Source organism: Hippoglossus hippoglossus, chromosome 13 (genome assembly GCF_009819705.1).
Source record: "Hippoglossus hippoglossus isolate fHipHip1 chromosome 13, fHipHip1.pri, whole genome shotgun sequence".
Classification (NCBI taxonomy): domain Eukaryota; kingdom Metazoa; phylum Chordata; class Actinopteri; order Pleuronectiformes; family Pleuronectidae; genus Hippoglossus; species Hippoglossus hippoglossus.
This window is the reverse complement of record NC_047163.1, coordinates 7134705-7150401: the sequence shown is the minus strand read 5'-3', so window position 1 is coordinate 7150401 and position 15697 is coordinate 7134705. Positions and strand designations below refer to the sequence as shown.

The 15697-nt window shown below is 41.4% G+C and overlaps 1 protein-coding gene across 2 annotated transcripts in view; it reads left to right on the top strand.

Annotated features, from left to right (window-relative positions):
* The window catches only part of nectin3a (nectin cell adhesion molecule 3a), a 30706-nt gene that overhangs the window by 3769 nt on the left and 11240 nt on the right, over positions 1 to 15697 (top strand). The window contains exon 2 of one of the 2 annotated variants that reach the window (XM_034604427.1): positions 11751 to 12098. In XM_034604427.1, the coding sequence (XP_034460318.1) occupies positions 11751 to 12098 (348 nt within the window). Of the gene's footprint in view, positions 1 to 11747; positions 12099 to 15697 lie in introns of both variants that reach the window. The other variant, XM_034604426.1, reaches the window with a different exon arrangement.

The window sequence follows — 15697 nt, the reverse complement described above, 5'->3', positions numbered from 1 at the left end:
CAAAATTTCACCGTTGGTTGCTGTTAATTATCCACTGGTCATGTGCTATATCAAGAAAGTGCTTGAAAGTAAGTTTGAGCAGCACATCTGTGGGTCGCAGCTGCTGCCTCCATCCGAGCCGCCCTTTTGATGTTAAATCTCAGTTGTGAAGCAGCAGACTGAAAACGCCTAATCACATTAAATGCATGCAGTGTTTTTTGTTTTTTTTGAACGAGGGCCATCAGCAGATGAGTTGCTGCTTTATTGTGGGACGTGGAGGCTGTGTGTGGGGTTCAGGGAGCAGGCTGTGGTCACCAGCTTCTGTTGACTCCACCCTTTTGCTTCCTCTTCCCCCGACAGATGTGACTGACTGTCAGAGGCTCTGAATGGCAAGTTGCTCCCTGGTGGTCCATTAGTAAACTCAGAGCTGTGACCTCCTGTTTTGGCTTTAGCCATGGACTTGGCTGTCACAGGGATAAATAAAAACTTTTATGACACTGCAGTCGGTTGTTGAATACTTTGAGCCAACTGTTTCCTTTAGGAATGAGGATAATTGAGTTGTTTTTTAGCATTAACCTGAGTGACCCTGACTAAACAAGCATTATAGCTGAGTTTTGGTACAACAGGAGGAAGTGGAGATGTTTCGTCCATCTTTATTTACAATCTACGAGCCAAAGCTTTATTGTTTTCAAACAAGTAAGCACTAGACTCTGACTGACTGATATGTACCTATATCCTCATGAATATGGCCACTGTGAGTTATTTTGAGTCAATACAACATACACAGTTCCAGAGCCACAAATACAAGCTAGCACCAAATGTGATGTAATGCAAACCAAACAATGCAAAGCACATCTACTCATGTCGGAGTGACATTTGCTAAAACCTAAAGGGCAACTGTTTTAGGAAGTAACTTTAAAAAGAAACTACTAAATATTTGTGACTTAACGTTCAAGTATTCACAGCTTCTTTATGACTGAGTGACTTTGGGGCTGAGTGCCGCAGACAGGTGAGGGAAGTTGAAAAGCATTGAGAGTCAGAGTAATGTTGAACTTTCCATGGGTACAAACGTTCCAAATATAGAACCGTGCCAGCCTCAACCTTTCAACCCAACCGTCTGGTTTCATGAGCCAATTATAGTAGTGCTTCTGGTGGCATTAATTTTTGTCTCTATTTCCTCTTCAGACCAACATAGGGAGTTACCCGTCATTAGAAAAACAGTATATGGTAATTAGCCGTTTGAAACTCTCAGGAAAAGGGGGAACATTTAGAAATATACAAAATGCTAATATTAGCTGTGCTATTTTCACTGTGTTTTCGCTATTATGTCTTGTCTGTTGAAGACATCTTGGATAGACAGGAATTGCCTGCTTCAGTCAATGAGTCTTCGGAAACAGCCCGGTATAAATGGTTCCAGATATTTCCATGGTTAATTAACGACTGTGAATGAACAGAGAGAAACATTTTCTGCCTGCTGTTTTCAGGAGTCAGGCTTTTTTCCCTCAAAGAGCAGATCGCAGTGTGTGACTGAGGCTAGGGTCACTGGGATACAATGTGGCTTCACAGTCCATATTAAAGAGGTATAGACGCAGGATGTGCACAGTCAGCAGTCGAATCCCCCGGGAGAGGAGCACCGGGGTTATGGGAAACAGGTGTGGCTGCTTTTCACCGCTCAGTCTTGTTTGTTTGGGTCACTCAGCTGTCGGGTGGTTATGATGTTTGGGATGAGCACACAGTTGCTTGTATGCACTGACACACCCCCTACCACCCAGGTGGGAGATTATTAACACCCACCAGTCAAATACTGGCAGTGCTGATTGTAGAGAGTAAACTAATCTGTAGTGTTGTCTCAACTGGTAGTACACAAAGAGCTGTGACATACAGTCTTACTGTAGCAGATGAAAAGAATCTCTTGTTTTTACCACCAATGTTTTCACCACACCTGCTGCTTGGGTCGCTCATCTGCTCTTTGTAAAGTCAGGATTACACCCACCTACTCCCAGCTCTGAGCTCTGAATGTTTATCTGTCCAACCCTCTGATCTGTGGGGATGGGCATTTCAAGCAAAAATCCTCAAAGAGAGCGAGACCCATTCCGACTTCACTACAGTTTTGTATTTTCTTTGAAGCACATACACATAACTTTTTGGCGACTGTATAGTCTTTGGCGCTGTATGTTTCTGCTTTTTTATCTAACAACAACACACACAATTTACTGGTACCTGGTAGTAACATGTACTTCTTAATTGTTTAATTGCACTTGGCAAACAGCTTATAGTTGCATTACCACCACCATAACAAATGACTTACTATCAGGTGTTCTTAAAAAACGCAATAATATACAATACAAGGCTCTTGTCATGTAAAGTATTACATTTTATAATTTAATGTTTTAAAAAAAACCTGACCCATCCCTATCACTGAGGATGGAGATTTTGTTTAAGATATCTGGACAATTTCAGCAAAGTCAGCTAACCACCGTTCTGGCTTTTTGTTGAAGACAGTTGCAATTCTCTCACAAAGTTGATGCTGTCTTCTCTACCTGTCGAGTGAAGCCTCTATTATGACTGATCGACAAATTGATGCGTTAAACCATTTGGCTGTGACATACCAGCTATTTAAGCAATGAAAACACACTTAGTGTTGGACTTACTTTCCCACGATCACAGGTCCCAAAACCCTAAGTGAGCAGGAAAATGTTCACTGCATGCATTATTTACAATAATGGCCTCACCATGAGTGACGGCCCACAATTCTTGGAGCTTTCCTGCATTTCAGTTACTGTGTTTCTCTGAGTGTTTCCCTGTGACAGATAAAACCAGATATGATGTTCTTTTACCATTATATCAGAACTGGGTTTTTTGTAGGCGTCAGCTCCCTTGCCCTCAGTCTTGTGTCACATCCAGCAGCTCTGGTGCTTGATGCAGAGATGTTGCAGTAATGCCTTGAATAGCACAGCTGACTCCCTGCTGGTATTCAGCCAAATGATTCAGTATTCCCCTGCCATCTCTGCCACACTGCTTATGTCCACCTTATGCCCTTATACATAAGTTTCAATGCTTCAGTATTAATAGCTGGAGTTTAAGACTGTAAGGCTGAATACATTTCCTCTCTGTTATTCAAGCTGCAACCAAGAGGATCAAATAGACTTCAGCCATTGTTCAGTATTGATGAAGGTAGGTGGATCATATCTGTCTTTTAGCTGCTCCGTCACACTGGGTAGGAGTGGAAGATTACTGCTCTCTTCTGACAAACATTATTGTTCAATGTTTATCGCCTCTACACACATTGTTAAAGGGATCAGAACAATACAAGTGGACAGTTCTATTTAGGCTTTTAAAAAAAGAATGCACAGTTTGCATTTATATTTTTTTCAGTAATGTTTACACTAGGATCCAGAGCTGACAGTAAATGGGGTACTATTGCATTTATGTCTTCAAAATATTTGTCTTCTACATCAAAGTGAGCTGAATATTATGGGAACAGTATGTCACACCAGACATGTAACATGTGTCCCAGATAAATACACTTGTATGTTGTCTTACTGACTTTTTTCAGTCTTTTAGATAATTTACTCTTTGTGAACTTTACACATGGAGTAGTGGGTGGACCTCTTTAATTTCTGGCTAGAAGGTATGTCTTGTATACATACACCTAATAGTGTGCTTCTCTTTTAATAAACTAGGGGTAGGTTTATGGGATGTAGATCAGTGTAATGGCATCATAAACAGTACATGGGGGAGTGGGTTTGAGGCTTGACTTGTTCTTCAATATATTTTTGTCCTTCTGTGAGGTCACTATAGATCACTTTTTTCCAAACTTGAAGTCAGGAGCCCTTGAAGGGGTTGTGAGTAGTTAAAGTTCAAAACAAACAGGAACAGCTTATTTTAGCCATAATTGTTACAAAAGACTTAAAAATGGGAAGAAGAAAAAAAGTATTTGCCCCCATGTGACTGCTGTGGTGATTATTAGAGATTAGCGACAGCTTAAGTTGTAGCAAATCAATTTGCAGCACCACAGGCAACATTTTGACATGTTTTTGTGTGAACCAGCTCCATATCATTTGTATGCTTCAGTCACCTTTAGGGATAATTGCAGTTGCAAGGCTCTGGCACCTTTTATTTTTGGAGTCAAAGGCGGAGAAGTTTGAGAACCTCTGCTCTACATGTGCTTTAGTCAGCTTGGATTTTTTCTTTTTATCAACACAGACGTGTCACAAGTGACCTAGGCTCCTAAATCTCTCTGTTCTTACTGTTCAAAGTGGGTGGTAAGTCTAAATCAGTGCGGCTTTCATCTGTTGCAGAAACAGGGTGAGAGTGTGTGCCGGGAAGAGTGGGTGTGTCGGTAAAATGACCTCTCTCTGACCATAATAATGTTGGTAAAATGCCACACTGACCAAACTACTTACTGTTGCTATTGACCAGTGCATACACACAGTACTGAGGCAGGTTCCTGTTGTGAAGGCTGCTGCTTGCTCAAGAAAGTCCAAAGCAGCTTCGCCCAACAGAGAGTAATAGAGTCTGGACTACTTTATTAATGAAGGGTGCAGCAGTCGCCTTCCTAAACCCCAAAAACAGTCAGTTACATTCATTCAACAGGATAAATGAATGGTTATGTTTAAAATGTAGAAAGTTATCTATCTTTGCACTAAGCCATTGTACAAATCTGCACATTCACAAGCCCAGTGTCCATAGCCTACATGTGACATTCACTAACTTCACGTAGATGCTTTAAATAAACCATGTTGTTGCTGGTTGTTGGCAGAAATAGGCATCATACGAGAAATCTGGACATTTATGGGAATCATTTGAAAGAAAAACAACCTAATTCCCTCTGGGGGCTCTGTGGCATGTGGGAAACTGAGTAACTTCTATGATGTTAGATCGGCCTAATGAAAGTACAGTAGCCCATTTAGACCCAGTCAAGGGCAGAGGAAACTGCGATTTTGTATAGAAACCATTCTTTGCCAAAACTCCACCTCCCCCAACAAGAGCCGAATCTATTTGTCGTAATGAAGGAAAATTTATCAGCAAATAAGAGAATTTTTCCAAATAACAAATAAATGTCGTTGAAAACTCTGTATACTTCTCGAATGGTGGCCTCTTGAGTCTAATCTGCCCATTTTTAAGTCTCTCAGGTCCGTTGCTGGTTAGACCAGAGAGTACACACTACACTAGAAAAGGATATTTGTTTTCATCCTGCTGTTGGCGAGCTGTGTTGGACATGTTGGCTCTTTTACAGTCGGTTTCGGGAACCCACGGATACGACAGCAGTGAGGTAAAGTTGAGGAAATGCCAGTTTTGACTGTATGAGTTCAACATACAATTAATCCTTTATTATCTCAGAGGGTTGGACTTCCAGTTATCATTAGGTAGCCTGTCTATGCTGTCTTTGTTTGGCTTTAGCGGATGCTGTGAATAATTTACTGAAATCGATGAAACAGATTCTTGGCTGACCGTAAAACACCACTTGTTCTGAAAGTATAGACACATCAGTTGTGTTTACGTGATGTCTGGAAAAATCGTTTTATATAGTGAATGTCTGGACAATAAATTTCTGTCAACTTCTGAGACAAGACAAAGATTTATTTTATTTTTTAGCAAACTATCTCAAAGAGGAAAGGAACAGTGAGGACGTCCCAGACATGAACAACATTTCTACCCCAGTGCAGCTTTCTAACACTATTTGGGAGAGATGGTGAGCACAGTGGTGTCTCAATTAGCATCTACACGTCGGGATGTCATACACTTAAGCTCTAATTGAGTCTCTACCCTTTAAAAGAATTCCCTCCAAATTATGATTCCTACTCACACCGCAGATTGAAAAATACCTTCCCTTGTTTGTTTGTTTTATTGTGGATGTCTATGGCTTTTGCAAATTGACTCTTCATCTATTATTTTTTACCCAACTCTTGTCTCCATAGCATTGTGTACACGTACTGCAACACCACAAAACCCCCGTAACAAACAATAACAAATCCCACACAATAAGGCAGGATGCTGCCGGAATGTTTGTGTAGCTTCAGTACACGCTGGCAAACATTGTCCTTCACAAGTCCTACAGCATTGCTATAGTTGACTCTGATTAGAGGTTGCAACCTATCCTGACACTCTGTATGTCAACACTATTGATCTTCTTCTATTAAGCACTGATCTTTAATCAAATGTGACATGGATGAGAAGGACACAGACTTGCACATTAGTGTGGGGGAGCAAAAAGAAAAGGGTCCTGAAGAGGACAGTGACATGTGAAAAGGGGCCCGCCTGCCCTTTTTTTAAAGGCCTGTCAGCCTGTGTTTGTCTCCACCATGAATTAGCCCACTGAAAAAGCCTCACACCCTCACAGGATACAAAGCTAGGAAGGAAGGGGGTAGATTAGAGCTGGTGTAGGAACTAATGTTCGCTTCACACTGCACAAATATTCCTTACGATAAAGACATGCTATAAAACAGGCAAACCGCTGCTTGGCCCATCCTGTCTTACTGATTAAGACAGAGTTATAGGCTTCGCACAAATTAAAGCAAAGGTCTGGGAGTTGTGTGTTTGGCCTATAGGCATTGTCTGATTTTTTTTTTGGGGGGGGGGTTGTTTTTACAATGGTCACCTCTTTAGAGTAACAATACCAAACAAATGCCCATTGACTTCATTGAGTTTGCACTTTAAAGACAGATGACTCTCAGTAGAATGCAGACCCCTGTGGAAGATTTATCAGTAAAGTTCCCAAGAGGAACAAACAACTGTTAATTTTCCACAAGTAATTTTCCCATCTGGCGGCTTCTGTGCTGAAGTGTTGTGATCGGTCTTTCAATGATTTTTCTCACGGTTGATTTCTTTGTATTGCGTTTTCCTACCTTAGGTATCGTGGGTGATTGCATGGTAAACATGACTGATTAAACTTTTTTTATCATGAATGTAGCTCCTTTTAACCCCTAATCAGAGATCCATTTGGGTGTTGTTTGCTTTGCGGTTATCAGAGTTTGCTAATGCAGTTTGCAAATGCATGTCAATGAACATTTGTTTGAAATCTGACCTTGATAATCAGATGGAAGTTTAATAGTCAGCTAATGCTACCATTAGATTATCAGTGCCTGTAAGGAGTATGAATTACTGTGTTCATTAAACCACAAAAACACTGCCCTTCAGCCTGTGACCTCCTCCTACACACACAAATTGCCAAGGCAGAGGGAAGAGGGTGAGGCTATGTTATGTCTTCTTGCCAAAACTACCGTCTTCCAGTTTTTGGTGTAAACATTTTCTTAAAATACAGAGCGTGTAAACATTTTGCCCAATTTAGGTGATGGATAAAACAAAGGCGAAAGTTGAGACTATGACCCAAAGTGATCATTGTAAACATCCATCATAGACCAACTTCCTGGTTCACCTGTGATGTACCACACATGCTGTAGATTTACGCATCCACAGATGTGCTTTTTACATTGAAAACAGTGTACGAATAAACCGACTAGGCTCTGATCGTCTGAGTGCTTATGCCTCATTGGACTTGTAGCAACGTTGCCACGTTCCTAGACCTCTACCGTTGATTTACTGAGAACATGCACAATGTGTGTGAAGTCACAAACAATATTTATAATGGCCCAAAGTGATCTTTGAAAATGTCAAACGTCTTATCTTGCAATAATAAACTAAGTAGTCTGTTTGGTAGTTTTTGCAATAATCCTGCTGACAAACAAACAGGGATAATAACTTAATGTCCTGAATACTGTACTGCAGCTGAAGTGAACTGTCAGTTTACAGAGATTGTATGATTAAAAACACAAAATCTGCACAAGGTAACAATCATGTCTGTGTTATACATGTTAAACATGTAAGCATTGGCGTTGACCTTTGACCTGGTTCAGCAGCGTACATGGTGGTCTGAACCGTTCTCTGTCAGGCTGTCATTGCCTGTCATGTGCTGGTACGACTTAGTAAAAAATCATTGACCCAGCCCGCTTCCATTTTTATATCCGTTCCTTACACACTTCACACTCTTGCTGAACTCATCATCTGTCCACCCCGGTTCCTTTTCTCAAGAACTGCTTCATTTCTGGTTGTGTCCTTATTCATCCTTCTCCCAACTCAGAGTTTCCTCTTGCTTTCGTCCTAAACCACACTCCCTCCTGCACAAATCTCATGTCTGCATTCTTCCCCTGTGAGGTCTTCAGATCAGTTTCTCGTGAGTGCTGTTTGACATTGTAATCTATGCGTGGAGTTTGTCTACATGAACATGACACATTGTCCATTTTGTTGCAGCTCGTGAATGTTTCTGGCCTTGGATTAGTGTTGTCTCATGGGGTTCTGACACTGCAGGCTTTAGTGCGTGGATCTCTCTCTGGCTGGGAGGCGGTCTCCTCTGGGGAGGTCAGGGCTGACGCTAGGTCAGGTCTGGGTAGGTGGAGATTTTGGCTCATCGAGTGGCTGACGTGGAATGTTTGAGTCCGTTGCCAGGCAAAGAGGAAGGTTTTGATTTGCCATTGCGTCTTTCCAGCAGCTTGTCGCAATTAGTGATGTCAGTAGGAAAAGAAACAAATATGAAGCATTTCTTCAAAGGACAAGCATATCCTTCCCATGAGTTCATTCTTTCCTTGGGTTTCTCATGGAAAAGAGGGTAAAAGTGCAGCTTATTGCTCTACAGCCGAATTAGGTTTTGCAGTCCAGGGTTCCTCCTGTTCTCTGGGTCAGGGTTTTACTTTTAGAGTCGACTAAATGGCGTATGAAGCATTAAAACAGTGACACTGCATAAAAATGACCATCAAAATTGATTTTGTCTCATGTTTACTTTTAAAAATCTAAACTATTTTTGTTTACTGGATGTGATGGATAACAAGCAATAAAAGTGGTGACAGTCCTGAGCTGTGCTTCAGTTCTACGGCTGTTTCCTTGATGAAAACAGCATGACAGCTTTGTGTAGCGCACTGCTTACATTTCATTTGCCTGCAGTATTTAAAGTAATATTTCACGGCTCTCTAGTTTGCGAGCCCTGGCTGTGTTGTTCATGGTCACAGCAAGCAGTGCCAAGTTTCCCCACTCTCCTCCTGGCTGTAGGTATCCCATGCAGAGGCCATCTGTCTCTCCTCCCCTAATGGTAAGGGTGGAGTCCTCTTTAAACACATCCCCCCTTTCTCTCCCTCCTTTCCTGCTTACTGTAAAACAAACAGAACATAGCACGGACAGAGTCTAGTTTCTTTGTATGCTTTGACAGACCTGAAAGCTGACACACTGAGATAGACAAACTGCGTTCGGTAGCAGTTGGAGTGTCGTGTCACATAGCTGCAGTATGTGGAGCATGTTACGGAGAAGCCTGGTCCGAGACACGTGTCTCCGTGCATCCAGACAATGTCACAAATGCCAAGCATGTTGGTTTACTGCTCACCCAACCAATGTCGCAGCATGAATTTATCTGCCGTCCTTATTGTCGTTCCAGTTATAGATGTGTATTTCTGAATATTTATGTGAAGTTTTGGTCACAGCTGTATGAATTGCAAGCAAAACAACTGAGATGCACTAGTAAGGTGACAACAAACAGCTGTCATGTCAGCTCAGATGACAAGAGAGAGGAGAAGTAAAAACCCACATGGCTCAGGCCCTGATTCTCCCCCACACCAGTGCACTGAGAGTACTCTGGCAGATGCAATGCAAACACAGGGTATCACATTCAGTGCAAAGCATATGATAGCAGCACAGGCTCTTTTTTTTATTTTTATAGATCGGGTCACGATGCAAATGTGGGAAACAGATGTAAACATATCTCTAAATTGTTGTGGAGTAATGGAATAATAACCCAAACTGACTCTCCCAATAGTCTTTCCAAAGTGAGAAATGGGGCCAGCTGAGTTAAATACTTGAGGTTAATAGGTCAAAAGCCTAAATACAGTGGAGAGCTACGCTAGATTACTTTACACAGCAAGACAAGAAACACAAGGAAAACATTTCTGAAATGTGGGTCAGCAGAGAAAGAAAACAAACAAACAGGGGAGCCCGAGTGTCCGAGCACAGCATGAAATTCACAACACAATGCAACATGCATTTAAAATGCAGCAGCCATTCAAGCAAAATGCCTCACTCTTACACATATGGTCACACACTTATTCCTTATTTTGGAGGAGAGAAACTCTCCCTGTGTGTGTGTGTGTGTATGTGTGTGTAATCACTAAAATTACAGGGGATGTAATGGAGCACAGGGAGACTCAGCCTCCTCGGCTATATTTCTCCCGAACCAAGATAGCATTGCTGTGGCTTACCGCTCGCATTCATGCCAAAGACTGAAAATACCAGCCAGTGGACCACTTTTATAAGCTTTACTCCATACACATCCGAGACGATGTACAAAGTGGAAATTTATGGCCCCCCAATATAGCTTACTCCAACTGCAACCGTGTCAAGAAAACTGAAACGCACTGTTTTGAATACTTTGAAGGAAATCACCTTTTTTTTTTTTGTTGCTTGTAATCCATAAAACAAACATTTTCCCAAAGTTTAATGTGGACCTACTCTACAATTCAGTTTGGACCACCGTTGTAAATCTGTGCACAGCCTCTTAAAAATCTTAAAGCGTGCATGTTTCTATCAATGACTCATTTATGTGATTATGCCGCAAAAAGCAATTTACATTTTTCATTTAGAGCAGTTATCCATGACCTTTAATTTAAGATGCTGCATTCATCGCCACTGAGTTGGTTATTATTGTTTACATTTTTGTGTGTTACAACTCAGTAGTGCGTCTCTCAACTGTGACATGTAGTTTACTGTCCATCCAGCTCACACATCATGAACACAACCACACTCCCTTCAGGGTCCTTTGTAAGTCTTTCACTCATCTTGTCTTGAGTTACAGAACGTCAGCACATCATTGCATTCAAAATGGCCATTAATGGCCAAAACAAAGTTTATATATATGTTCCATTTGTTTAAAATACCTCTTTGAAAAATAAACCGGTGGTGGGCTTCAAGTCAAAGTAAGGGCCTTATAAAAAGAAAGAATAAAACCATTAAATTGCCCGTGTTGTTTCATCTCCTTCCAGGTATTTTTCCTTTCCTGCTTAAAAGGTGCTCCGATAATTAGCAAGAGGGACAGTCTGAATGTCCTGCGGTGAAAGTGTGTTGCTTATTAAGGGGGAACGCGGAGCTCTCTGAGTTACCAGGATGAAGTCTGGTGTCCTTTTCAACCCCAGGAAAAACATGCCTGAAACAAATGATGGCTCTTAATGTGACCAAGGGACAACTAGTTATATTGATGATGGCAGAAGAGAATAAAGTATGAAGTAGTTTACTACAGCTTTTAGAAACATAATCTAGAGTTTCCTTTTAATCTAAGTCAAACTGCTGCTTTGACATGGCTGACAATAAGCAGGAATTTTACTGTTGTTGGTTCGTGTATTTCCAACACCAGAACACACAGGTTGCAACAGCACGTTTCATGGAATCTCATTTGAGTGCCGGTCTGTGTGTCTCACTGTGTGTAGATGCCATTTCACTATCTGCTCATGTCTTATTTCCCAACACTCCAAAAAATCTGCAATCTTCTCCCCATTAACTCCCTGAGTTACTGGTGATAGCACATCGTCTGTGGTGAAACTTACAAATTGAAGCTACATAGATTTTAATTCACTGACAATTTTTCCTTCCACCGCTGGACACAATTGCTCTAATCTCTTAATTCAATCAAGCGTCACTATCATGAGAAATCCAATCTTTCCAGTTTCATTATAACTGCTGCAAATCATGTTTTGCTGTTTATCTGAATCTTATCTTAAATATCCCTTTTCTCTCGGCAGGCGTGAGCAGCAACCACGTGATCGTCCCAGCGACAGTGAATGCCGTGCTGGGGAAGAACATCACACTGGGCTGCAGAATAGAGGTGGGCTCCAACCTCAGTCTCACACAGATCTCCTGGGAACGTCGTCTTCCGTCAGGCACCATAACCCTGGCAGTGTACAACCCCAAGTACGGAATCTCGTTCTCTGACGAGTACATCCAGCGCGTCTCATTTGTTTCCCCTTCAATACAAGATGCAACCATCACCCTTAAAGAAGTTGGCTTTGCAGATACCGGGTCCTACATCTGCAAAGTGGCAACGTTTCCTCTGGGCAATACACAAGCGTCAACCTTCCTCAATGTATTAGGTAAAGTAAAGCCGTCTCTCTTCCATCTTCATTGCTTGGAGTGCTTCCTCATGCTGTTTTCAAATCACTCCCTAAAGCACAACATTTTCAGTTTTGAGAAAGGAAAGTTTTGGTGACCGCTTAGTGGAGGAACAAACTTTTCCCCAAACCCACCAAACTTTTAATTCATGCAGAAATCCACTGCTGTGTAGAGAAGCTGCTGTGGTCTCACTCATGTCACTCACTTCAGTGTTACCTGCTTTTAAGGCCACTTACATACTAGTACATACAATACACACACGGTATAAACATTTGAAATAGAAGGAGTCTGTCCTCATTTATCAAACACAGTTAAAAACAACTTCAATCTTTCCCTACGTGATGCAACTTATTTTCACTTGACAACAAGTTTATTGCAGGGTGTGACATTAAAGCTGTTTGCGGACATGAACTCCGGAAAACATGTGGACAGTGGGGTTCTAAACTCTTTTGGACTTTGCCTTTCACAAGAAAAACGCAGCAGGAGATTCTCAGAGTCAGACATGTTGTTCACAACAACAGATATTTCTGTGCAGCGTTCAGATGAGGATTGGTGTCTAGGTAGAGCGTGCAGGAGGCAAGACATGATGTTTATATTTGACTGTGGAGGAAAAACTCAAGAGATTGTGCGGAGGAACTGACTCGGCCATTTGCGTTCTCATTTACACCCCCACGGGATAGTCTCAGGAGATTATCCAGAGTTCAGCGCACGTCTGAAAGCATCTTAAATTACATGTAACCAAGCTGCAAGAAAGTGCTGCTACTTACCTTAAAACAACAATGTGCAGCTTCTGCACGGTGAGGTTTTTTGTTAGTTCTGCCCTCTTCGTCTTTTGTCACTGATAATGAAATCATATTTTAGAGTAATTGATATTTCCAGGGGCACCAAAGCAGAAGCAACACAAACTTGGCAATCTGCAGTGCAGTTTTTGACCTGATTAAGTCTCTTGTTGTTGATAAGCATGTTTTAAGATGTATGTCAAGGCTATTTCCCTTTCATTGATGATCCCCCAAATGAAACACACAAACAATCATGGCTACAGTGCATACAAATGATCAATAAACCAACCAGCTCTGTGCATTTCAGCATTAAATACATACTATACCAAGATCTGTTATTTACTGCTACCACAAATCCGAATATGAAAAACGTAAAATGATAAATTGATCAAATCTGTAATTGTTAACAGTCTTATTCCCCCATGTGTACATGCGGGATCCAGACTGTTTCAACACAATAACGCCTCCTTTCTGAGGAGCCTGAATGCTGAACTTTCTGTGTGCGTCAGCATTTGTTTCAAACCTTAGGTGGCTGGATCTCAGGCAGAGCAGAGAGGAGGAGATTGCACTATAGGCAGTAGCGTCTTGCCTCCCACCAGGGACTGAGAGAGACTGATGACTAATGAGTGGTACATTAAGCGATGCTGTGACAGCCTCAGTGTCTGGGACCTCACCGAGTTCAATTACACCTTGCTATCCTCTCTTTGCAGTTTCTCAGGCGTGGTTTTTCTTTGGAATTAGGGTGTGATTATGCTGAAAATATGTGTACTTTGCAATTCAATACATGTCATGTGGGAATCAGTTTATCCCACGAGTTATTTCTGTTAGAAAGCGCACATCACAGTTCACAGTTACAAGATCTAAAGTCAGCACATTCAATTCCCCAAGGCTTCCTCATCTCTTGGTTTGACGTGTACCTTTTTACCTCTGCCAAGAAGGTTAAGGATTCACTGTTTATTAATTGGCATGTTTACACAAAACTCACAGAAACTATTACCACCAAACTCGCAAGGGATGGGCCCTGGTGCCTGGGAAAACCCCATTAACATCTGGTGCAGATGCAGATTAGGGGGCTAAACTTTATTTCCATTCATGGGTAGATGGACAGCAAATGTGAAACTATGAGAGAGAATGGGTGAAGACCCAGCAAAGGGCCGGGTGGGAGCTGAACTCGCAGCTGCTGCTGGAGGACTCAAGCCACTGTATACAGCTTGTGTGTTTTATGTTAAGTAAATGATTTAGGTTGATCAGGCGACTTCCTTTCTTCTTTTATATTTTTACTAAAACGACTAGTCAATCATTTATAGGACTGTGGTCAACCGTGGTGGAGGTATCTGCTGAACTGAGAGCTAGTTTAGAAGAACACGGTGTGTGTAACGCATCAACAGAATCTCAAAAACGTTCTGGATATCACGTCAGTATATGAGCAATGTATTTATGTGAAACTAGAGTTAACTAACATAGTGTTCTTATATACAGAATATTTAGTTGTACAGTTTTTCTCTCCAGTTTAGATTCATGTTTGAGGTTTATGAGAAAGCACCTGAGTTCATGTTCATTCCTTTCAAATGAACTAATGCAAAGCAAAGAAAAAGGCTCTAACCGATGAATAATAGACCGAAGTCACGGCATTGTAATGATTAACAGGTGCACAGGACATTGACTTGATTTCAAAAGTCACACTTGATAGAGACCTATTCCTGCATTTAATCAGTATCACTCCACACACGGTGTTTGTATTGGCCCGACACTTTCATTTACTTCATCTCTTACAAAAGGCCGAAGCGTGAACAATACTTTCAGCAGGAATTTTGCTACAGCACTAAACCAAAGGTCTCCGCCAGTAAGCAAAGGGAAGGAACCAGATGAGGAAATATAACACATACTGTATATTGAATGACCCTTTGTTTTAAGCTGCTGACAGGTCAGTGGGAAATCTACTGAACAACAATTGACTTTGGTGAAAACAACACATTAAGTGGGCAAGATGTAAGTGATAAGCAGCACCACTCCACATAATTCTAGAGCTACTTCAACTCCAAGCATTTGAGCGTCATCCACAAATTGTAAACCACTTTCTTTTTTGATTTAAAGTTTGCTGTGCCTTCATGTGGCCTGTAATGCAGCTCTTTTTTCTGCTGAGTTATTAAACTGAAAGATCAACCTCACAGAGATAAAAAACTAAAAAGTTGCTTCGTGATGGGAATAAAATCTGAAGAGTGTCATCAGTTTCCCTTTTGTGAAAAATGTTTCGGTTCTCCTTTCTGTCTGTTGACGTGATTCTGGATTTTCCCACACTGTCTGTGTAGTGAGTCATAAAGTTCATCATTTGTTTGCATGCTTTTCTTAAATATCCCCTAATGACACCAGACTCCGCCAGCAGCTTACCTGCTAATACTTTCATTAAGGTGTGGCTTCATTTGCACTGAAATAGCTTTTTCATCACAAAATCCAAAATTTGAATGGCTCAGCATTACAGAAGTGTTTTATATCATCATACCAAATGGCCTCATTTCAATATTAAAAATACCAGTTAATAGTTTTTGGTCTGGCCATTTCTTCACATGCCCCTCCAGTTATATCCCTTATTTATTGGGGTTCCCACTCTGACGTCAGTGTTCCACATGGATCAGTGTGGATTTGGGTACTGAGTGGAAATCTTTCCCCTTTTCCCCGAAGCCTTTACAATCATCCGAGGCGTTTCCCCTCCCTTCCTGACAGCGACTCCACATTAACACGTCTCTCTGATTTAGTTATTCGGGAGCTTGAGCCAGCTCGTCTCCGAACATAGAACAACTACT